Source organism: Phyllobates terribilis, unplaced genomic scaffold, assembly GCF_046119375.1.
Source record: "Phyllobates terribilis strain yellow unplaced genomic scaffold, ASM4611937v1 Scaffold_2__4_contigs__length_985480577, whole genome shotgun sequence".
In the NCBI taxonomy this organism is placed as follows: domain Eukaryota; kingdom Metazoa; phylum Chordata; class Amphibia; order Anura; family Dendrobatidae; genus Phyllobates; species Phyllobates terribilis.
This window is the reverse complement of record NW_027362762.1, coordinates 42,973,511-42,999,176: the sequence shown is the minus strand read 5'-3', so window position 1 is coordinate 42,999,176 and position 25,666 is coordinate 42,973,511. Positions and strand designations below refer to the sequence as shown.

The 25,666-nt window shown below is 43.6% G+C and overlaps 1 protein-coding gene across 7 annotated transcripts in view; it reads left to right on the top strand.

Moving 5' to 3' along the window:
- P2RY2 (purinergic receptor P2Y2) overlaps window positions 1–9,909 on the top strand; it is a 284,868-nt gene extending 274,959 nt beyond the window's left edge. For all 7 annotated transcript variants that reach the window (XM_073661297.1, XM_073661296.1, XM_073661293.1 and 4 more), the window contains one exon: window positions 7,583–9,909. In XM_073661297.1, the coding sequence (XP_073517398.1) occupies window positions 7,606–8,655 (1,050 nt within the window). In that variant the 5' untranslated portion in view covers window positions 7,583–7,605 and the 3' untranslated portion in view covers window positions 8,656–9,909. The remainder of the gene's footprint in view (window positions 1–7,582) is intronic.
- Window positions 9,910–25,666: the final 15,757 nt, after the last annotated feature.

Genomic DNA, 25,666 nt, shown 5'->3' with positions numbered 1-25,666 from the left:
TCAGCCGAGATTAAGCTTAGATTCTACGGGTGCAAACAGCGAGCACATGAGAATATAAGGGACTATGCACTAAACCTACAAGAGGCCCTGAGAGCCATTAAGCAGACCGACCCTGACGGCGTGGGAAACGAGGACAGGCTGTTGACCGAACAATTTATAGAGGGACTATATTGCAATGCCCACCGAACTCAGTTGCGGGCAATGGCCTTACAGGATCCTCATCTGGACTTTGCACAGTTCAAGGACAGAGCCATCCGGGTGCTCCGAGAACCGGCACCGGGTGGCGTGGTGACCCACAGGCGCCCTACTACCGCTTACCACCAGGAGGCGGCGCCCATGTCGGCAGGGCCTGTGGGAGCTGACGCGCAGGCTTTGAACAATGACCCGGCTCCAGACCTGCACCATCAGGTCCAAGAGCTAGCTAAAAGCGTTGCTGCGCTAACCCGAACTGTGCAGTCTTTACAGGTTTCTGCTCCAGGGAAGATTCAGCTGGCATCCGGACCGGAGGACAGCCCGTGGCGTCGACCAAGGAGGACCCCACCGGCCAGAGGAAGACCCAGCGACCGATACAACGAGGACGGACAACCCATCTGCCGCCGCTGCAATCAACCCGGACATATGGCAAGGTACTGTGCTTTAAACTGGCACAACCTGGGGTAGAGGGCCAACCCCCAGGAATAAGATCACCAGGCCCATCGAACTGGCGTGACAAATACGTGGGAGGACGTCCAGTCTTGCCTGTGGTACTGGATGGCATTCCTATGAGTGCCCTACTTGACACCGGGTCACAGGTCACCACCATCCCGTACGTGCTCTTCAAGCAGTACTGGAATGACTCGGATATAACCCGCTACCCTGACGACGATTTGAGTATCATTGCCAGCAATGGTCAGCCCGTGCCACAGATCGGATTTAAAGAGATGACCATTAAAATCGGTAGAGTCGAACTGGCAGCACAGGGACTGATCATTGTAGATATTGACAAACATGAGAGTCACCCAAAAATAACTCTAGGAACTAATGTGATTGAAAATTGTCTTGCAGAGGTGATTTTCATTTTACAGCAGGTTGCCAAGAACGCCAGCTCCGGCCAGCAGCGAGTGCTCCAAAAAGAGATCTGGGCACTGATGCGGTGGCAACAGGTGGAACTCTCCGGTGGTGAGATAGGAAGCGTGAGAATGTGTGACCCTTTCCCTATTGCCATGCCCCCGAAAAGTGAAATGATGATTTGGTGCCGGGCAGCTATTGGTCTGAGAGGTAGAGATTACCAGGCAATGGTAGAACCAGTCTACTCAGACAGTAGGCCCACCATTTTGACGGCACGGGGGGTGGTTGATGTACGCCATGGGAGGGTGCCCGTTCGCATAATAAATATCGGGAAGAGGGAAGTATACCTGCCCCGGTATGCCACGCTAGCCAAATTGTATACCATCGACCAAAATTCTGTACAGTCAGTGGAACCCTTGCCTCCATCTCACCTAGAGGAAGGTAACGGCTCTAAGAAACCAATGGAGGACTGGTGTCAGCAACTACATTTGGGAACTGACTCCACTCCCTCACATCAGAAACAGGGAGTCTATCGGGTGGTTCAAGAGTACGAGAGAGTGTTTAGTAAACACCCGTTAGACTTCGGGCGAGTAAAGGGGGTAGAACACCACATCCCCACGGGAGACCATCCTCCCATAAAGGAGAGATACCGACCCGTACCCCCTGCACACTACCAACACGCCAAGGGGATGCTTAGAGACATGAAGGAGGCTGGAGTAATCAGGGATAGCTGTAGCCCCTGGGCAGCTCCACTAGTCTTGGTTAAAAAGAAGGACAACACCATGAGAATGTGTGTAGATTACCGGAAAATCAACCGTATCACACACAAGGATGCGTACCCCTTACCAAGGATAGAGGAGTCTTTGGCTGCTTTAAAATCTGCTAACTTCTTCTCCACTTTGGATCTCACTAGCGGGTACTGGCAGGTTCCTGTAGCAGAGGCGGACCGGGAGAAGACCGCATTCACCACCCCGATGGGACTTAGCGAGTTTACCTGCATGCCGTTCGGACTCTGCAACGCACCAGGAACCTTCCAACGATTGATGGAATGCTGTCTGGGACACCGAAACTTCGAGACGGTCCTGTTATACCTGGACGATGTCATCGTCTACTCCAAGACCTACGAGGACCACCTGAAACACCTGGCAGAAGTGTTCGAAGCCCTGGCAAACTACGGCCTAAAGGTGAAACCCTCCAAGTGTCCCCTCCTGAAACCAAAGGTGCAGTACCTGGAACACGTGGTGAGTGCTGACGGAGTGGCTCCCGACCCTGATAAGATCACCGCAATTAAGGAATGGCCAAGCCCCTCCAGCGTAAAGGAAGTGCGGCAGTTCCTCGGGTTGGTAGGCTACTACCGAAGATTCATTCCAGGTTTCACCAAAAAGGCAGCTCCTATGCAGGACCTCCTGATAGGTCAGTCCAGGAAGGCCAAGAACCAGAAGCCGCCCTTCAAATGGGAGAAGCTGGAAGAAGAGTCCTTCCGCCAGCTGAAGATGGCCCTCACGGGGGATGAAATCCTGGCGTACCCTTATTACAGCCAGCCCTTTATCCTCTACACCGACGCAAGTAACATCGGGCTAGGAGCCGTACTGTCCCAGATCCAGCAGGGGAAAGAACGGGTAATTGCTTACGCCAGCCGAAAACTGCGACCCACCGAAAGAAACCCTGAGAATTACAGCTCATTCAAGCTAGAGTTCCTGGCAGTGGTGTGGGCAGTCACCGAACGCTTTAAGCACTACCTCGCCTCTTCCCGGTTCACCGTGTACACGGATAACAACCCGTTGACACATCTGGACACTGCAAGACTCGGTGCCCTGGAGCAGAGATGGATGGCCCGCCTGTCCAACTATGAGTTCACGATCAAATACCGGGCAGGACGCTCCAATACCAACGCGGATGCCTTGTCCAGAATGCCAAACCTACCGGACGTAGGGGAAGATCCAGAGGAACTGGAAGAAGTTGAACTCCCCGCGTTCCACCGTCATGGGACTATCCAGTATTCCCACCGTGTAAGGGGTAAGCAATCTGCTACGTTCAACCCCTTACCTCATTACAACTGGGCGGAAACGCAAGACAGTGACCCCGCCGTCCGACTGGTGAAGGAGATGCTGACTCAGCCAGATGCCCGCCTTGACCCAGACGCTCCGGAGGAGGCCAAGCAACTGTGGGTTGAGAAGAGTCGACTGTTCCTTTACAAGGGGAAGTTGTGCCGCAGAATGGTTAACTCCCGGACGCATGAACTGATCTGGCAAGTAGTGGTGCCAAGAAGAGACGCGGCTATGGTACTGGAGGCATACCACAACGGAGCTGGGCACTTCGGATGGAAGAAGCTGGAGTTCCTGCTGCGCGGGCGGTTCCATTGGGTAAGCATGAGAGGAACCATCGAGAGGTGGTGCAGAGACTGTGGCCCATGCAACCTAAGAAGGAAGGACCGTGCTAGCCAGAAGACTCCCCTGCAGTCCATCGTCACCAAGCAGCCGTTGGAACTGGTAGCCTTGGATCATGTAAAACTGACCCCCAGCAGAAGTGGCTACGTCTATGCGTTAACCATCGTGGATCACTACTCCCAGTTCTTGGTTGTCGTCCCCGTCAAGGACTTAACGGCTCAAACAGCAGCTAGAGCCTTCCAGCAGCACTTCTGCCGTCCACACGGATACCCAGAGCAGGTGCTGACGGACCAGGGACCTGCCTTTGAAGCGGAGGTCTTCCAGGAGTTCTGCACTCTGTATGGCTGCCGGAAGATAAGAACAACACCCTATCATCCACAAACCAATGGACTCTGTGAGAAAATGAACCAGGTGGTGATAGACCTTTTGAAAACATTGCCCCTGGAAGAACGCAGTCTGTGGCCTGAGAAACTGCCTGATCTGGTGGACCTATACAACCACATCCCTGTAGGTTCTACCAACTGTACCCCGGCTTACCTAATGAGAGCAAGACCTGGTAAGCTGCCTGTTGACCTGGATATGGGAGTCCTGACACCCGAGGACACTTCACCAGAAGCAGACTGGGACACAGAGAGGCAGCAGCAGTACCGGAAAGTACAGGAGAGCGTGGAGCGAAGTCTCTGTCAAGCTAGAGAAAGACAGGAGAAGACTTACAACCAGTATGCTCCCGCTGTTCCCCTGGTACCTGGAGAGCAGGTCTTGAAGAGGAAGAGACGGCTCCACAAGTTGGACGACCAGTGGGAGAAGGACCCGTACACCGTACTGCCCTCAAGCCATGAGAACCCGAAAGTCTGCACAATCAGTAAGGATGGAGGAGAAACCACAGCCATTGTATCCCGAGATCACCTGAAGAAGTGTCCCGAACAGCTACGGAACCCTGAAGAAGAACAGGAAGACCCTCGACCCGCAGAGGAAAGGGAAGATATGGTCAGTACTGTGCTCGGAGACTTCCCTCGGTCTTGGACTCAAGTCAATGGCGCTGTTGTGGTACCCGTCCTCACCTTCCTCCAACCAGCATCTCAAGTACCTACGGAGAAACAGGTAGAGCTGGAAGAGCAGCCGGTCCAGGAGGCAGAAGACCCCACACAAGCAGACCAGGAGGATCAACCCTCTGCTTATAGTGAGCCTGCCGTGCCCCTAGTGAGCCAAAGAGCTCGTAGACAGCTGCCCAGTTTACCTTTGACAGCCCCTACACCCTGTAACTCAGGACCAGTCAGTCAGCTCCGTAGGTCTACTAGGGTCACTAGAGGCCAGTTGCCCGTACGTTGGAGGATTTAAAGTGCTCAAACTGTTTTATTTGTATTTACTTGTTTATTGTTGCCTGTGAATAATTGTGTATTTCTAGTTATTTTATAGGTGTCGTTTATGGATTATCCGGAATCCTTTGTACATATGTTTGGAGCGTAACCCAGGAACGGACTAAAGACTGTTAAAGACTCGGGGCAGGACAGACCCCTACCTGGTTACGGCTCCCTGTTCTTTGGTAGAATGGACACCCTTGTTTTCTTCAAAAACTGCACCCGGTTGCGGACACGCCGTGACCATCCTAATATGTTTTTCTTTATTGTACTGTTTCTGCTTATAACTTGTTATGTTTACAAAAGTATGTTTAGTCCCGGAGTACTAAATTTCACTAGGGGGGAATGTGGCACCCCAGGGGTCTGGTTTCCACAGTGATAGCAATATTACATCTGAGAGCAGGTGGGAGGTCTCCTGGTCAGGAATCCTATGCATGCCACACCTCCTGCCCAGTCCTGGGAGGGGAAGAACTTCTCCTATATAAACTGGGGCTGAGGCAGGGTTAGTGAGGAGAGAAAGAGAAGAAGAAGAGTCCCAGACAGAGACATAGTCTGGTCTGGAGAGGAGCAGCTATAGGAAAGAAAGATCAGGAGCTCAGTGGGAGCAGTGCTAAAAGGAATCAGGGGCTGGAAGCTGTAGAGCTCGCCCTGATTGAAGAGTTCTCACCGGACCCGGAGTCCGAGGCTGTGGGGACTAATCCTTACCCAGCAGCAGAAACCGACCGGCAGGGGATTTCAGGTCCTCTGGCCAAGAAACCCGAAGGCACGGTCACACGCAAGGGACCAGCACCGCCGTCGTGGAGCGGAAGCTGCCAGAAGGCTCCGAGTCACCGGCCATACGGGTGAGCACCACACGGTACACTCAGGGACGTGGGCTACTTTTACCCGCCTCTAGCAAGGTAGCCAGAAGAGTACAATTAGTTGGGGAGGCCTACAACTCCGCCTGGCCAGGGGAGATCCCATCTGCTCACGGACTGACCAGGCCCCGACCGCTAGCCAGTACTCCGGGAGGGTCTACCTTTGTCATCAGTAAAGATCCTGAACTACACCGCACCGTCTCTGAGTGGTTCCTGCTACCTGCATGCTATTCTGCTACCCCCTTCAAACACGTCGGCTGCCCTGAGGCCATACCCCTCCCGTTGGGGGTTATACCATCTACGCTGCACAATTGTACCACCGGCTTCAGCGGTCTGCCCTGCAGCGGCGGCCTCATAGCCGCATTCAACGGGTGGCGTAGTCGAACACCGTACCATCTTCTGCTAAACTCTGCCACTCAGCTTGACTCCCTGGGCACGGACCGGGTCACCGCCACGAGACTACTACCCCTATCAGATCCGGCTCCGGGTAGGCTCCCGCGTGCGCAACGCTGCGCGACTCAGGCCCAGGGGCGCGTCATAAGCACAATTTATCTTGACATTGTCTCTGAGGACTGTATGCACTATTTATGTGTGCACTGTATGGCAATATCTGAAAATTGTACACACTGTTTATCTGGACTCTGTCTGAGAACTGTATATATGGTTTATCTTACCATTGTCTGAGAATTTTATGCACTAAATATCTGGGCAGTATCTGAGAGCTGTATACATTACTTATCTTGGCATTGTCTAAGAACTGTGTACATTACTTATCTTGGCACTGACTGAGAATTGGATGCACTATTTATTTGGAAATTGTCTGAGAACTATATACACTATATATCTGTGCACTTTCTGAAAACGGCATGCACTTTATCCTGGCACTAAGAACTGTATACATTTCATCTGGGCACTGTCTGAGAACTGTATACATTTCATCTGGGCACTGTCTGAGAACTGTATACATCTCATGTGGGCACTGTCTGAGAACTGTATACATTTCATCTGGGCACTGTCTGAGAACTGTATACATTTCATGTGGGCACTGTCTGAGAACTGTATACATTTCATGTGGGCACTGTCTGAGAACTGTATACATTTCATGTGGGCACTGTCTGAGAACTGTATACATCTCATGTGGGCACTGTCTGAGAACTGTATACATTTCATCTGGGCACTGTCTGAGAACTGTATACATCTCATGTGGGCACTGTCTGAGAACTGTATACATTTCATCTGGGCACTGTCTGAGAACTGTATACATTTCATGTGGGCACTGTCTGAGAACTGTATACATTTCATGTGGGCACTGTCTGAGAACTGTATACATTTCATGTGGGCACTGTCTGAGAACTGTATACATTTCATGTGGGCACTGTCTGAGAACTGTATACATCTCATGTGGGCACTGTCTGAGAACTGTATACGTTATTTATCTGGGCACCAGCTGAGAACTATATATACACTAGTTATCTTGACACTATGTGAGAACTGTATACACTTTATCTGGGAATTGTCTTGAGAACCGCATGCACTATTAATCTGGGCACCAGCTGAGAATGGTATATACTATTTGACTAGGTGCTGAAAGGTTGTATCTTGGTCCCATTTGATGTTACCTGTGCACTAGATGTAATAATTTATTGTCTGCAGATAAGTGATAAGTTCTGCTTGTACTTTAGTCACCAAATGTAATAATTATGTAATTGATGTAAGATACTTCATTACTTATGTAAAAAGTATTAAAAGTTCTACATAGTCGTTGCAGTAGACGTTATTGTACAAATTATTTTAATAATGTAGGAAATCATACTTATCTACTTCTGTGTGTCTGTAATCTTTTTTTTTGACAATCCAGCGAGACGATGTAGTGTTTCCTTCTTTGTATTACATTCCATATTATTATAAACCCATTCTTATTTTTCTATTTCAGAAGAGCAACCACCAAAGTGAACCATGAATAATTCGGATAATTCTACGTACAGGTGTAAATTTGATGAGGATTTCAAGTATGTTCTCCTGCCGGTGTCATATGGGATCGTGTTCTGTGTGGGCCTCGTCCTCAACGTTTCGGCTCTTTACATCTTTCTGTTTCGGATCAAGCCTTGGAATGCATCCACCACCTACATGTTCAACTTGGCCATCTCGGACATGATGTACGTCATTTCGCTACCCCTCCTGGTCTACTATTATTCTCAAGGGGACCACTGGCCATTTGGAGTGGCTTTGTGCAAGATTGTTAAATTTTTATTCTACACCAACTTGTACTGTAGCATCTTCTTTCTTCTTTGCATCAGTGTCCATCGTTTTCTTGGCATCTGTTATCCAATGAAGTCAATGGGTTGGCTCAAGGTTCGGAACGCCCGGATTATATCTGTCATTGTCTGGGTGGTAGTAGCCTCCTTCCAGTCTCCTATATTATACTTTGTGACCACCAGTGTCAACGGTGAAAACATAATTTGCCATGACACGTCTAGTGCAGATTTATTTGATACATTTGTGGTGTACAGCTCAGTGAACTTGGCCTTGCTCTTCTGTGTCCCCTTCGTTGTCATCCTTGTGTGTTACGTCTTGATGGCCCGAACACTACTGAGGCCATCAGCGGCTACTTCGCAAACCTCCAAATCCAAGAGGAAGTCCATCAAAATGATCATTATTGTATTATTTGTCTTTATAATTTGCTTTTTACCTTTTCACGTCAACCGGACTCTTTATTATTACTTTCGGAAGATGGACCTCGAATGCTACATCCTCAATGCCATCAACTTGGCCTACAAAGTCACAAGGCCACTGGCCAGTGCCAATAGCTGCTTTGACCCAATCTTGTACTTTCTTGCTGGTCAAAATATTCGAAGGAATCTTATTTCAAGAAGCGGAATCACAAAAGTCAAAAACAAATTCTCGAGTTATGTACAAGAAAATAATTGGAGTTCCGTTGCGAATGGAAACGTCGGTGACAATACCGCAAACCCTAGCCCATCTTCTACAATAATCACCAGGATGTGAATCCATAGAACGAATGATGGAGACCTTTCAAATTCATGGTTCAAGGTTCAAGGAAGTGACCTTGACTTAGTTCCATCAGTAATTCATGGAAGTTCCTTCTCTTGTGACACCATCTAAGGTCACATGTCAACGTTCAAGAAGAACTTGATGGACTTGTGTCTTTAAGGTCCTTAGTGGGAGATCTTGACAGAAGTGTATCTTTGAAAAGAGTAGATAAATTAAAAGTGTAGTTTATATGAAAGGAAAAAAATTGACCCTCTAGCGCTACCTATAGGCCACTACTATTTAAGTCAATGTCTGACCCACAAAGGAGCCTGAAACACGATTTGGGTTATCAGCCAAATCGTGTCCATAAAGTTGTTGTTCCTTGTCAACACAGAGTAAGTTTCTGGTTGAATTTGTGAGATGCCCTATGTACTGTATCTCCAGTCTTGACTCTCCTTATGGACGTCCAGCTTGTTGGAAGTATTTAAGGATAGTCTTGAAAAAAATAACCTTTAACCTTGTAGGTTTTATCAGGCTATGAATGATTGAGGTTGTCGGACTTGAGTCTTTGGAAAGTTGATTGGATTGATCAGATGAGCCAGATATCCATAAGACTGAATCAATGACATTATTGTAACTGTTGAGCGTTGTCCTGAGAGTATGACTCGTTAATCCTCTGACTTTCCGGGGACAATTTTCACTTTTTTGAGGCACACACAAAAGGACTAAATTATAAACAAAATATAGTTTTCTTCCCACATATCCATTAAATTCTGCACCCATACACTACACAGATACAGTCCATACCGTACACAGAAACAGAACCAGGGAGTAAAAGTTTTGGTGCCTTCACACAACATCAAGCAAGTGCCGAACTTGAGGCAATTGTTCCAAAACATGACATATGTACTTGGCAGTAAAAGGGTAAACACTTTTATGTCTGAGTTACCAAAACACAAGTAATTGAAAGTTGTCAATCTTGAGTATTTGGGCAGTATTGGTTGAAAACTGTATTAAGTGACGAATTTACGTCTGATGACTGATTTACTGCAAGTCTGAAGGACATGAAGAATGGATATTTGGGGATTTTTTTATATTATATGCTCCAAAGTTGGAGCTTTTGTTTCAAGCCACAAAACCAACTCAAAGGGTTTTATGTAATGAATTTGTATATTCCAAGCAACTGTGTATATAATGTGTAATATACTACTTCATAGACGACATAAAGCTATTCCATTTAGCATGAAAATAAAGTGGATTTTTTTAGAACTTTTTTTGTTTCATATTCTGTTTTGTTGATATATGGTCCTATCTGGTTTTGGAGAAGTCCTGGAGCCCGTGGAAACCCAAAAGTCTCATTGAAAGCCACCAAAGAGTAGGCTCTCTTGTTAGCAAACATTGCATCTGGATTTGGCAAAAAGGTCATAAAGAGGGTCAAAGAAGAAACAAAACTTTGTCCTCCTGTCCGAACCCAGAACCGTAATTAGGCCACTTTCTAATTTTTGATATGCGCCCCCTCTTTTCCCAATCACTAGAACAAAGGTGTTCAGTTCTGGGGTCATTGGTAATGAGACATAGAGTCTTCTGAGATATGATAATTTCCAAGTGAAAAGTCAAAGAGAAACAATGACCAAAAGAGGCCCTTTCATTTCAGTTCTTGGTGAAGGTCCCAGTCTACGAACCTGATGAAAAAAAACAACTTCTGGTTTGTCCAATGTGACCCAAAGAGAAGTTTACCAGCTGAGTTGACCCAAACCGTCTTCTCCAAGAGAGGTATGAACCTTCACTTTTTGATCCTTGCAATGAAGCCACTTGCTCTTACAATTATTAGAAATAAAGTGGCCTAATTTCGGGTCAGGGACCCGACTTGTTCATCTACAAACAGTTTTGAATTAAATATCTATAGAATATGGACTGTTCTAAATTGTGTAAATCTCCAAGCTAAAGGTCAAAGGTCCTGGTCCATGGATCTCACCAATGAAACTTCTAATTTGAACTGTGTATTATTATAATGCTTAAAGGGAATGTCCCATTTCAGACATTTGTGGCACATCAACTGGATATGCCACTACTAAGACCCCAGGAAATGGAGAGGTGGCTGCGCATGCGCTGCTCTCTCTCTGTTCATCTTTATAGGAGTTTCTAAAATTACCGAGCACGTTTTAAGTAAAAACTCAAGCCTTATTCTACAACCCTTGGAAAAAATTATGGAATCACCAGGCTCGGAGGATGATCATTCAGTTGTTTAATGTTGTTGAAAAAAAGCAGATCACAAACATGGCACAAAACTAAAGTCATTTCAAATGGCAACTTTAGGGCTTTAAGAAACACTAAAAGAAATCAAGATAAAAAATGTGGTACTCAGTAAGGGTATTTTTTTTCAGACCAAGCAGAGGGAAAAAATTATGGAATCACTCAATTCTGAGGAAAAAATTATGGAATCACCCTGTAAATTTTATTCATTTCCAAAACTAACACCTGCATCAAATTAGATCTGCTCGTTAGTCTGCATCTAAAAAGGAGTAATCACACCTTGGAGAGCTGTTGCACCAAGTGGACTGACATGAATCATGGCTCCAACACGAGAGATGTCAATTGAAACAAAGGAGAGGATTATCAAACTCTTAAAATAAGGTAAATCATCAAGCAATGTTGCAAAAGATGTTGGTTGTTCACAGTCAGCTGTGTCTAAAATCTGGACCCAATACAAACAACATGGGAAAGGTTGTTAAAGGCAAACATACTGGTAGACCAAGGAAGACATCAAAGCGTCAAGACCGGAAACTTAAAGCAACATGTCTCCAAAACAGGAAATGCACAACAAAACAAAGGAGGAACGAATGGGAGGAAACTGGAGTCAGTGTCTGTGACCGAACTGTAAGAAACCGCCTAAAGGAAATGGGATTTACATACAGAAAAGCTAAACATAAGCCATCATTAACACCTAAAGAGAAAAAAACAAGGTTACAATGGGCTAAAGAAAAGCAATCGTGGACTGTGGATGACTGGATGAAAGTCATATTCAGTGATGAATCGCGGATCTGCATTGGGCAAGGTGATGATGCTGGAACTTTTGTTCGGTGCCGTTCCAATGAGATTTATAAAGATGATTGCATGAAGAGAACATGCAACTTTCCACAGTCATTGATGATATGAGGCTGCATGTCAGGTAAAGGCACTGGGGAGATGGCTGTCATTACATCTTCAATAAATGCCCAAGTTTACATTGATATTTTGGACAGTTTTCTTATCCCATCAATTGAAAGGATGTTTGGGGATGATGACATCATTTTTCAAGATGATAATGCATCCTGCCATAGAGCAAAAACTGTGAAAACATTCCTTGAAAGAAGACACATAAGGTCAATGTCATGGCCTGCAAATAGTCCGGATATCAATCCAATTGAAAATCTTTGGTGGAACTTGAAGAAAATGGTCCATGACAAGGCTCCAACCTGCAAAGCTGATCTGGCAACAGCAATCAGAGAAAGTTGGAGCCAGATTGATGAAGAATACTGTTAATGAGTGACAAAGTCCATGCCTCAGAGACTGCAAGCTGTTATTAAAGCCAGAGGTGGTGCAACAAAATACTAGTGATGTATTGGAGTGTTCATTTGTGTGTTTGTTTTTCACGATTCCATAATTTTTTCCTCAGAATTGAGTGATTCCATAATTGTTTCCCTCTGCTTGGTCTGAAAAAAATTACCCTTACTGAGTACCACATTTTTCATCTTGATTTCTTTTAGTGTTTCTTAAAGCCCTAAAGTTGCCATTTGAAATGACTTTAGTTTTGTGCCATGTCTGTGATCTGCTTTTTTTCAACAACATTAAACAACTGAATGAACATCCTCCGAGCCCGGTGACTCCATAATTTTTGCCAGGGGTTATACATACCTCTTGGATAGCCATAAAAAAAAACTATGGTCATCTCTACAACTATGTGGTTCTAGAAGAGGCTAACAAGGTCCATTGGCTCAAAGCTCCGTCATGAGTGGTATGGTGGGAAGAGAATAAATAGGAGCTATCATTTTCTTATTCTTTGCTATGAGACCACCACTCCTGTTCAGTCATCGTTCTGACCAGTCTGTGGTCATTACAAAAGATGTCTAAACTGAATATTGATGGCACATTGAGACATGGACATTTCTAAAGTAATTGTCAAACAGTTACTGATTGTGCTTGGTGGTTGTCCCAGGACCGTAGAGATTTTAACAGTTGGCACAATCCTTCTCCAGTCCAAGGGTAAATAATCCTTCACCAGGACCGGGTTTCCGTAAGGTCACCATGAGAAGGTTCTCCATCTATCTAAGGTCTTCTTTGGATAAGGATAGGGATACTAAAACCTAATTTGTATTTTGACCGGGAAAATAAATCTAGAAGATCCTCCGTTGTTTAAAAGTAGACGTCAGAGGCTCGCAACGAAAGCCTAGGATGGCAAAGAACCGGTAATACAGGTCTAAGAAGGTCCTTGAGTGGAGCTGTGTACACTGCGGTGACTGATGATGAGCGCTTTCACTCTCATCGTGCCATGATGTCAATACGTCAATACGATGAGTAAAACCCTGATTTGTTCAGAAGAACCTGGCACCACGAGGAAGTCAATGAAATCTGTGGTCAAACATTAGTTCTGACACATGTGAGTTACGCAACACATATCTGTAGAAACTCAAGCCTTGTGGCACCACTGGCATGTACTTTTATTTAGTTTATATTTTTGCAATGAAAAAAAAAGATTTGTGTTTTTTTTTTCTTTTTTTTTTTAGAATTATATTAACCATTTTTATTGAACTTTTTAAACTTTTTCTTAGATCCAGGCAGCCAATTGTTCATTGATCTATAAAATTGCAACAGATGTTTATTTTGCTGGACAGTTAAAAAAACGACCCGCGGGGCTATCTCAGGACCTTTGCTGCCATGAAAACTTATTCACACCCCCCATAATCATGTTGATACGGTGATAAAGGGAGCAACGAAGGTACTGAAGGTGTGACGGAAGTACTGGTTAACGGCTGAGACGCTGCAGTTACTATTGACCGTAGCATCTAAGCGGTTAGACGTTTGCGATCGGAGTTATCTCTGATCCTGGCTGTTACAGTAGACTGTAAGTGTAACATGTAGCTGACGCCCAACGCGGATAGTGGGTGCTTAGCCCTGCCGACCCTGCACCAAATAAAGTCAGTAGACTGAACTAATTAAATAGCACAAGTGCCCTATACAAATGGCAGATGTTACTAAGAGAGATTAGCCCAAAGTGCGTTCATCTCACTTTGACCTGGTTGCTAGCCCACCTATAGAAGAACGATTTCCTAATTTGGTGACACAGACCTGCAAACTCCTCTCCACTGCACCTCAATAATGACCTTTTGGGTGGGAGATGACATGACATGACGCGTTTTGGACCGCCATTTACTTTCTCCACTTTGCACACAGCCTTATACATTGCGTTAGTGACCTAAACACAAATCTCTGCAGGAAGAGAAAAATCCCCCTTGTTATAAAGAGCAAAGGTCCTGTGTACACAGAACGAGACCATTGTACGGGGAAGAAGTGAATCACAGGACAGCACAAATAATTCCAATATTGTCCAATCGTCACATTCCACCCTGACTGTGCAGGAAACGAAAACTCCACTCACGGGTGACTATCGGGGAAACTTTATTGTTTAAGGTGAAATTTCGCAACTAGTAAAGAAATAATACTTGGACCAAATCACAAACCATGTAAAGGGTTACTTAAAGGGAATGTGTCAGAAGATGGTCTATGATTTAAATAAGGTTTTTGTGTTTCATGTATTTTTTAAACATTTTTTTCATGGATCTTTATTGAAAAACAAAAATAGTAATTTTGCAATTTTCACACTGGACACTGGGGCTTTTTTTAGACTCATATTACTTGTCCTTTCAGGAAGGCTTTTCAGAAGCCTCATCATCATCAGAGACAGGATTACAGTGACGAATAACACCTCTATATACAGTAGATAACACAGGATCCACGATTCACAATAGGTGATGTCACAGCTCACCTCCTCCTCCTCCTGTACAATGACTGATAACACCTCTATATACAGTAGATAACACAGGATCGACCATTTACAATAGGTGAGGTCACAGCTCACCTCCTCCTCCTGTACAATGACTGATAACACCTCTATATACAGTAGATAACACAGGGTCCACCAATCACAATAGGTGATGTCACAGCTCACCTCCTCCTCCTGTACAATGACTGATAACACCTCTATATACAGTAGATAACACAGGATCCACCATTCACAATAGGTGATGTCACAGCTCACCTCCTCCTCCTGTACAATGACTGATAACACCTCTATATACAGTAGATAACACAGGATCCACCATTCACAATAGGTGATGTCACAGCTCACCTCCTCCTCCTGTACAATGACTGATAACACCTCTATATACAGTAGATAACACAGGATCCACCATTCACAATAGGTGATGTCACAGCTCACATCCTCCTCCTGTACAATGACTGATAACACCTCTATATACAGTAGATAACACAGGATGCACCATTCACAATAGGTGATGTCACAGCTCACATCCTCCTCCTGTACAATGACTGATAACACCTCTATATACAGTAGATAACACAGGATGCACCATTCACAATAGGTGATGTCACAGCTCACCTCCTCCTCCTGTACAATGACTGATAACACCTCTATATACAGTAGATAACACAGGATCCATCATTCACAATAGGTGATGTCACAGCTCACCTCCTCCTCCTGTACATTGACTGATAACACCTCTATATACAGTAGATAACACAGGATGCACCATTCACAATAGGTGATGTCACAGCTCACATCCTCCTCCTGTACAATGAGTGATAACACCTCTATATACAGTAGATAACACAGGATCCACCATTCACAATAGGTGATGTCACAGCTCACATCCTCCTCCTCCTGTACAATGACTGATAATACCTCTATATACAGTAGATAACACAGGATCCACCATTCACAATAGGTGATATCACAGCTCACCTCCTCCTCCTGTACAATGACTGATAACACCTCTATATACAGTAGATAAAACAGGATCCACCATACACAATAGGTGATGTCACAGCTCACCTCCTCCTCCTGTATAATGACAGATAACACCTCTATATACAGTAGATAACACAGGATCCACGATTCACAATAGGTGATGTCACAGCTCACCTCCTCCTCCTGTACAATAAGTGATAACACCTCTATATACAGTAGATAACACAGGATCCACAATACACAATAGGTGATGTCACAGCTCACCTCCTCCTCCTGTACATTGACTGATAACACCTCTATATACAGTAGATAACACAGGATGCACCATTCACAATAGGTGATGTCACAGCTCACCTCCTCCTCCTGTACAATGACTGATAACACCTCTATATACAGTAGAGAACACAGGATCCACCATTCACAATAGATGATATCACAGCTCACCTCCTCCTCCTGTACAATGAGTGATAACACCTCTATATACAGTAGATAACACAGGATACACCATACACAATAGGTGATGTCACAGCTCACCTCCTCCTCCTGTACATTGACTGATAACACCTCTATATACAGTAGATAACACAGGATGCACCATTCACAATAGGTGATGTCACAGCTCACCTCCTCCTCCTGTACAATGACTGATAACACCTCTATATACAGTAGATAACACAGGATCCACCATTCACAATAGGTGATGTCACAGCTCACCTCCTCCTCCTGTACAATGACTGATAACACCTCTATATACAGTAGATAACACAGGATCCACCATTCACAATAGGTGGTGTCACAGATCACCTCCTCCTCCTCCTGTACAATGACGGATAACACCTCTATATACAGTATATAACACAGGATCCACCATTCACAATAGGTGATATCACAGCTCACCTCCTCCTCCTCCTCCTGTACAATGACTGATAGCACCTCTATATACAGTAGATAACACAGGATCCACCATTCACAATAGGTGATATCACAGCTCACCTCCTCCACCTCCTGTACAATGACTGATAGCACCTCTATATACAGTAGATAACAGAGGATCCACGATTCACAATAGGTGATGTCACAGCTCACCTCCTCCTCCTGTACAATGACCTTTGCCCATACTCATTAGATGCTTCAATAGAAAAGATAGAGTCTGTTCATTGCGGCTAATGTACATGTGCATTTCTGGAAACAGAAAGTTAAAGTCGAAAACTTCCCCAGTGGCCAGTGTGAGAACTGCAACATTTCAATTTGTATTTCTAACAAAGATTGTGATATGAAAAATATAATATTACCCCAAAATGTAAAAAAAAAAAAAAACATTTAACACATTTAATACATACAACAACCTTATTTAAATAATCGGTAATTTTCTAATGACACATTCGCTTTAAAAATCAAAGGATTCCTAGAGGACACTTATAAGTATCTCACCACCGCAGCACAGCTCAGGGCTTGCTCCCTGCAAGTATTCTATCTATTTAAAAAATATTCCTGTATTTTGATGTATTACCTATGAGGTCACATAATGATGTCACTGCAGACGTGACGCGTCGGCTGCATTTTGGCCAGTGTTTTACTTCCCTGCATTCACGCTCCAGGAGTTTCTAATAGAACCAGCATCATCCCTGGCAGCCAATCACAGAGATGTTTGACTGTCTGAGCTGCTCTGTGATTGGTTGCTCATGTAGGATCTGTTTGTTGGACCAGTCTACAGCTATAGATGACAAAAGTACAGGTACTTATCCCATACACTGCTCCAGACCACCAGGGATGTAATTATTATTCCCTTCACTGCCCCAGACCACCAGAGATATAATCCTTATGCCCTTCACTGCCCCAGACCACCAGAGATATAATCCTTATGCCCTTCACTGCCCCAGACCACCAAGGATGTTGTTTTTATAGAAAAAGGAGAAGGAGTGAACACAATGAGAAAACAAGGACAGTTCGGGAGTTATTTAGTGCTGGGTTCACAGCTACACTGCTCAGTACTATTGTATAATGTCCTCCATGCTGCTGCTGCTTCTGGACATGTGCTATATAGAGACAGGAGAGCAGGAATCCTTCATGTCTGTGTGTGCTGTGTATGGGAGACATCATCGTCTGCACCCACTAGCTAAGAGACAACTGGAAATTAATGCCTGCAAGGGGGAAAAGTGGTGAAACATTCAGGAAAAAAAAACGGCCTGAAAACTGTTATTTCTCATGTACAAGCTGTGGTATATCGGCTCACTTGGTTGCACATAGAGTTATACAGGAACACTGTTTCTTTAAATTCTTCCCAGATTTCTTAGGCAGCATAAACCATGGGAAGTAAAACAAACATGGCACCTTGGGCAAAAACAGGAAAAAAACAAACAAAGTGCTGATACCAAACACAGTCCGTGTGGGAGCAGGGATCCACCCGCTCAGAGTGCAGCAAGCAGAGGGTTCAGATTAGCACAGAACACAGAAACTCCTCTCTGGAGCTAGCTTCTCCAGACACTGAACACTCAATGCCGCATGAGACTGAGTATTTAAACCCCCAGACCAGACCCTTAGGTGGAGATATGGAGAACAACCTCCTGCCCACTATATGGTTGTTCTCACAACACGCCCCTTCTACAAATTGGTGATTTAACTCCTCTCAACAAATAACATTGTGGAGGAAATTTAATGGTTTTAATTCACTAAAGCTAATAGCCTCAGGGAAACATATCTCCCCTTCAGCACTTTACCAGCTTATTCTGCAAAGATAGCCACGTTTTAAAATTGACGAGATGTGAGTTGCAGTTTGACTAACAAAAGTAGGGCCCTCTTAAAAGGACTTTTGTAATTGTTTTTAATTATTTTTTAGTAACCTTATAGAAAGAAAAAAAAATCTTACTTTTCCTTTAGAGTACAGGTACGTAGAGGTACACTGGTATATATAAAATGTATCTCTATGTGTCAGTACTATCTACCTGTAATTTTAGAGTCTGCAAAGCAGCTTCAAGTATAAAAAAATTCTCCCATGTTGATTAGTGTAGGCTGTGGCTCATAGCTTTAGCTGCTGCCTGCAAAGATAGAGACTGTAGGTTCGATACCTGGAGAGACCAGATCTAAAGATAAGAAAAGAATTGTTTAATTACAAGTTCAGAGAGGTGTCAACCCCACACTGAGGAGGGGGAGCCATGAAGACGGAGAGGAGAGAATGAGTGGAAGTTGGGACAAAGCCCTGACATTGTGGGACTGACCTTTCAAATTGGGACGGTCCCGCTGAATCCGGGACGGTTGGGAGCCATGCTACAAAAAATGGAGCCTTATGGTCTAAACAGGATTGCTTACCACTAGGATATTCACTTACCGACTTATATAGCATGTCAGATTACACTTATGATGCATCACTAATTCTGTTTTATTTTTTCCAGATCCCCTAAAAGACCACCCAGATAGTATCCTACATCGATTTCTCCCTTTACCTTCCCATGCTCTTCCCTCTTTTGCTGTACTTTAGTTCTCTTCTGTCTCCTCTCTCTTCTGCACACTCCCACCCTCGCATCCACGTTTCTTTCTTCTTCCCTTCCCCATTATACTTTCCTTTTCTTCCTCTTCTTTTCTCCCCATTCTCTTTCTGCTCCTTCTTTTCCCCTTCATGTCTGAATTTTTCCCCCCTTTCCACTTGGTGCCTTATTTTTATTTCTAAATTTTATTCTCTATTTCTTTTCTCATAATTTCCTCCTTTCCCCCCTTATTCTTCACCGCATCTGTTCTTCCTCCCATCACCACATAATATCTTGCCACTCATATATTCATCCCCATTGTACTTCTCTCTTCTCTATCGCTCTTGTGCAGCGCTACGCTGCCCTGCAATTTCTTTTACTGCTCATGTCCGCCCTTCACCTGTCTCTACTCGGCTCCTTCAAACCAGGAATACGTCACACACTACGGGCACAGGATTCCTGTGAGCCACCCACTGAACTTTTTCTTTTTGCCGGTTTTCCCTCCCGGGATTAATTCAGCAGCACAGTTGATTTTTTTTAATGTTGCTGGGATTTCCTGCTGGGAGAGGGAGAGAAAGAGCTGCATGATCCAGTATTTAGACATAGAGCTGCTGGAGAAACTCTACATTACAAAAATGCTTCATTTTTATTGGAACGAGAGTAAAAACCCATAAAACTAGTGGACTAGAATTTTTTTGGAATAACCAAAGTCAGCAAGGAACCAAATCCTACAAAGAGGAGATGAGCAATTTTCAGACCCACATTCTTTCTTCACAAGTACTTGTTTCTTCCTGCATCTACGTCACTTGCTCATTCAGAGAGACATCTGTAGAGATATTATTCTCTCCTTATCATTCTAGTCACAATAATAGAAGAAAACCATCGCCTCTAGGTTTATTTCAATGACCTTTCTTTACAACATGGGCTTTTGTACGATACTTCTTTCATGACACTTTGTACATATGCAGATACTTTGATGTTATATATGGCCACCTGTTCATCTATTTTGTTGTCCTTTATATGGAGATAACCTTGACAAAGATCACATAGGTCTAAACGTTGGAAATTAATATCTGTCTCTACCTGTCGGAATCAATAAACAATTAAACATCACTTATCCGCAAGTCCCACTTTTTGATGTGACTCAGTTCCGAAGTATCCTCCAATATCCTATAAAAAAAGGAGTGTCCAATCTCTTTAAACCATACATTTTTGAGCTGACGAGATTCAAAAGGAGGAAGACAAAGCGTCAACCACATCTTGGAAGATAAGGTAAGATAAGATAGGAAAAAACCCTGATAAGTAGACCCTTTGGCTCCTTTCCCACAATGAGTTTTTGATGTTGCAGATTTTGAAAAAAATGTAAGTATCCAAATCCGCAACATCAAAAACTCACCAAATACTCATTGTGGTAACCTAACCTTAAGGACAATTTCCCTAAACATTCCGAAAGTTCTAAGAACTCAGGAAATAAATATCAAAATCTGAAGTATGATTATAAAACACTGCAAGTATCACAAGTGTCAGAAACTAACCACATAGAGAGGTAAGTGATACATGACAGGCAGTCGATTAGTTTGTTTGATTGTTGAATCATTTTTTTAATTTGCTGGGATTTCCTGCTGAGAGGGGGAGAGGAAGAGCTGCTGGAAAAACTCTATATTGGAAAAATGAGTAAAATCCCATAAAATTAGTGGAACGGAATATCTTTTTTAATAACCAAAACCAATTGTGCACAGAATCCGACAAATTGTTTTGTCTCAGCAAAGGAAATATCTCCACATTTCCTTGGACAGCTGTGCTGCAATCTACTGGAGACGTCCCGGCCTATCACCTGACAAGTGTGCAAAAAGGAGCAAATGTGAGCCGGAAATATCAACAGATCATAAACAAAAGTGTCCAACCGGGTAAAGTCCAAAACTATGGAGCTGGAGTTCATTTCTTTTGTGTGGAAGTCTCTCTTGATCTCTTCCTGAACTGGAGTATTATATATATACACACAACACAGTGCATTGTGAATGTATTTGGCCTCCTTGAACTTTTCTACCTTTTGCCACATTTCTGGCTTCAAACATAAAGATAGAAAATTCTAATTATTTGGGGAAGAATCAACAACAAGTGGGACACAATCGTGAAGTGGAAGAAAATTTATTGGATATTTTTAACAAATTAAAAACTGAACAGTGGGGCGTGCAATATTATTCGGCCCCTTTACTTTCAGTGCAGAAGTTCAGTGAGGATCTCTGAATGATCCAATGTTGTCCTAAATGACTGGTAATGATAAATAGGATCCACCTGTGTGTAATCAAGTCTCCGTATAAATGCACCTGCTCTGTGATAGTCTCAGGGGTCTCTGCTCTGTGATAGTCTCAGGGGTCTCTGCTCTGTGAGAGTCTCAGGGGTCTCTGCTCTGTGAGAGTCTCAGGGGTCTCTGCTCTGTGATAGTCTCAGGGGTCTCTGCTCTGTGAGAGTCTCAGGGGTCTCTGCTCTGTGAGAGTCTCAGGGGTCTCTGCTCTGTGATAGTCTCAGGGGTCTCTGCTCTGTGATAGTCTCAGGGGTCTCTGCTCTGTGATAGTCTCAGGGGTCTCTGCTCTGTGATAGTCTCAGGGTTCTGTTTCAAGTGCAGAGAGCATCATGAAGACCAAGGAACTCACCAGGCAGGTCCGAGATACTGTTGTGGCGAAGTTTAAAGCCGGATTTGGATACAAAAAGATTTCCCAAGTTTTAAACATCTGAAGGAGCAATGTGGAAGCGATCATATTGAAATGGAAGGAGTATCAGACCACTGCAAATCTACCAAGACCCGGCCGTCCCTCTAAACTTTCATCTCGAACAAGGAGAAGACTGATCAGAGATGCAGCCAAAAGGCCCATGATCACTCTGGATGAACTGTAGAGATCTACAGCTGAGGTGGGAGAGTCTGTCCATAGGACAACAATCAGTCCTACACTGCACAAATCTGGCCTTTAAGGAAGAGTGGCAAGTAGAAAGCCATTTCTCAAAGAGATCCATAAAAAGTCTCGTTTGAAGTTTGCCACAAGCCACCTGGGAGACACACCAAACATGTGGAATAAGGTGCTCTGGTTAGATGAAACCAAAATAAAACCTTTTGGCCACAATGCAAAACGATATGTTTGGCGTAAAAGCAACACAGCTCATCACCCTCAAAACACCATCCCCACTGTCAAACATGGTGGTGGCAGCATCATGGTTTGGGCCTGCTTTTCTTCAGCAGAGACAAGGAAGATGGTTAAAATTGGTGGGAAGATGGACGGAGCCAAATACAGAACCATTCTGGAAGAAAACCTGTCGGAGTCTGCAAAAGACCTGAGACTGGGACGGAGATTTATCTTCCAACAAGACAATGATCCCAAACATAAAGCAAAATCTACAATGGAATGGTTCAAAAATAAACGTATCCAGGTGTTAGAATGGCCAAGTCAAAGTCCAGACCTGAATCCAATCGAGAATCTGTGGAAAGAGCTGAAAACTGCTGTTCACAAACGCCCTCCATCCAACCTCAATGAGCTCGAGCTGTTTAAAAGGAAGAATGGGCAAGAATTTCAGCCTCTCGATGTGCAAAACTGATAGAGACATACCCCAAGAGACTTCCAGCTGTAATCGCAGCAAAAGGTGACGCTACAAAGTATTAACTCAAGGGGGCCGAATAATATTGCACACCCCACTTTTCAGTTTTGAATTTGTTAAAAAAGTTAAAAATATCCAATAAATTTCATTCCACTTCAAGATTGTGTCCCACTTGTTGTTGATTCTTCCCAAAAAAATTAGAATTTTCTATCTTTATGTTTGAAACCAGAAATGTGGAAAAAGGTAGAAAAGTTCAAGGGGGCCAATACTTTCACAATGCACTGTATATATATATTTAGCATGTAAAGGATTTATTTTCTTTCAGTTTTTTTAGTCTTTAAGGTATTTCCTTGCTGTCTTGATTCCATTCACAGACAGCAGATCTGTGTATACTGTATCTGGTCCTGCTTCCAGCTGATACAATTGTATTCAGTCTAGGCAATGCTCTGTGAGCTAAACTCATCAACAGCTGCTGCACAAATATCTGGTTGGTTACAATGTATCACAAAGCATTGTCTACACTGGAAAAAGTTGTATCCATTTCTCATCTGAAAGCAGGACTAAAAGTCTAGGCATTTGCTGAGTGTTCACATACAGACTCTGTGAGCGAAACGCGTCAGCAGCACGGAGCTCTGTCGTCTCTTGATAGTTTGCGTCAATGTTTCAGTGCAGCAAAAATGGATCTGTCTGGAGTCCGGACTTCCTAACTTTCTATTTGATGACAGTAAGCAGGGATCTTTCAATGAGGAGACATGTAAACAAAAAATAGGTTAACAAAACTTTTCATTATACAATCTATAAGCAAAATTAGACTGCTTTAGATAAGAGGGTCCTCTGTTTCTACTGAGTATCTCCTTGAGACCTCTCTTTAACCAAGCTGATAACATAGAAGAAACTTCTTGTCTTTGCACCTTTCCATGTGTTCTGCTGTCTTTTGTGTTTTTGTCACCTAAGAGAAAGTACCTTACAAAGTCTGTGCAGCAAGGAGAGACAGTCTGTTGTATGGACGGAGAGGTTTCTGGTGACTTCTGTACATGAAGGTCCATAAAATAATAGTCACACTGAGAGGACATAGGAACGAAGAGATTTCAAATTTCAGAGATTTACACGGAAACCCCGGAGTAAGCGCTCAGCATAGACCTCAGGATAAAGGTGAGCCGAGCCTTACTGCGATCCTTGGGAGGCAGAATGAACAAATCAGCAGCAGGGGAAGAATTAGTTTTATTTATTTTTTACGCCGTTCCTCGTGCGGTGTAAGTGATTAAGCGACTTTATTCTTCGGGTCAGTGTGATTACAGCAATACCAGATTTATATTGTTTTTTTTATGTTTGGCAGCTGTCACACACTAAAAAACACTTTATTACAAAAAAAAAAAAGGTTGTTGCATCGCCATATTTGAGAGCTATAATTTTTCAATTTTTCTGCCGACAGAGTCATGTGAGGACTTGTTTCCTGTGAGATGAGTTGACGTTTTTATTGGTACCATTTGGGGGTTCATAATGTTTTGTGATCACTTTCTTTTCCAATTTTTGGGAAGTAGAATGAACAAATCAACAGAAGTTCAAGAATTTCTTCTATTTATTTATTCCACATTCACCATGTGGTAAAATTGATAAGGCAGCATTACCCTTCGGGTCAGTACCATTACAGCGATACCACATTTATATATTTTTTTTTATGTTTTGCTGCTTTTACACAATACAATTTTAGAGAGAAAAAAAAAAGTTTTTGTGTCGCCATATTCTTTTTTCTTTTTCCGCTGCTGGAGCTGAGTGGTCCTTGTTTTTTTTTTTTTTTTTTGGACAAGACATTTTCGGGAATACCAGTTCTTTTTACATATGACTTTTCATTGCATTTTACACTGGCAGAACTCCAGTTTGACCCTGCTTGTGGTTGGGTCTTACAGAACCTCTTGGCTGGCAGACCTGGAGATCATTATTTGACCTGTGGCTGCCATGAGTACCAGTACTTTTCCGTGATGGCTTTGCGGAAGTGCAGGTGGAGTGAGAAAGGGAACCTTATAAATGCCGCAATCCTGTCGGTGATTGTGCAGACACAGATCCTGAGCCCACATAATCGCCATGAATGTAACTGTATGTTAATTTGCGGTAACACCTTCTCCGTCATGACTTACAATTAGGTCAAATGTCGGGAAGGCGTTAAAGGGGTTGGACATCTTTGAAGACAAGAGTCAACTTTGATGTTGTCCATTGCCATAAGTCAGCTGATTTGAGCTCAGAAATAAAAGTTACAAACTTTCCCATTAGACTTTCAGGACGAGCTCACTGACAGGTTCTCAGTTATCGCCCGGGCACTTTCTCTTGTTATAAAGTCATCAGCACTTCTATGCATGACGGAGGAGCATGAGACCAGACCAGTGCCCTCTAATGAGATGACTCCGCTCATCCTCTCCTTCCATGACCAAGATGATTCGGCTGGTGCTGCCCTAAAATGATAATTAAGATGACTCTGATAATTATGACTTCCAATGAAACTGGCATGACCCATACACTCTAATAATAACAAGACAACTCTGCCTACTTCGAAATTTAATGACAACCGAATTACTCTTCTAATCCTTGTGAGATGGCTCTGCTCACTTTGTCAAAGTCTACACAGCAAAGCTGAAAAACGCAGAAAACAGGTAATGACAACCTATTGTGTTTGCTGTAGTGGGCAATGTGAAAATTGCAACAATGTATATCTAATACATCACTCAAAACATAAAAAACACAACCTTATTAAAATGCTTCTAATAGAAACTCGTTTCATTGTTGTGTCATATTCCATGGATTATTTTAGTGATATTTATCCTTCCTGGAGCTGTGCTATATCTATAAATCTCCATCTTCCTCATACTCCCGGTACCTTGGCAGCACCTTGATGACTGTTTTGCCCTGATATCGGGAGCATACGCCGCTGTGACACTTTCAGCGCCTCGCGGATTAGTTG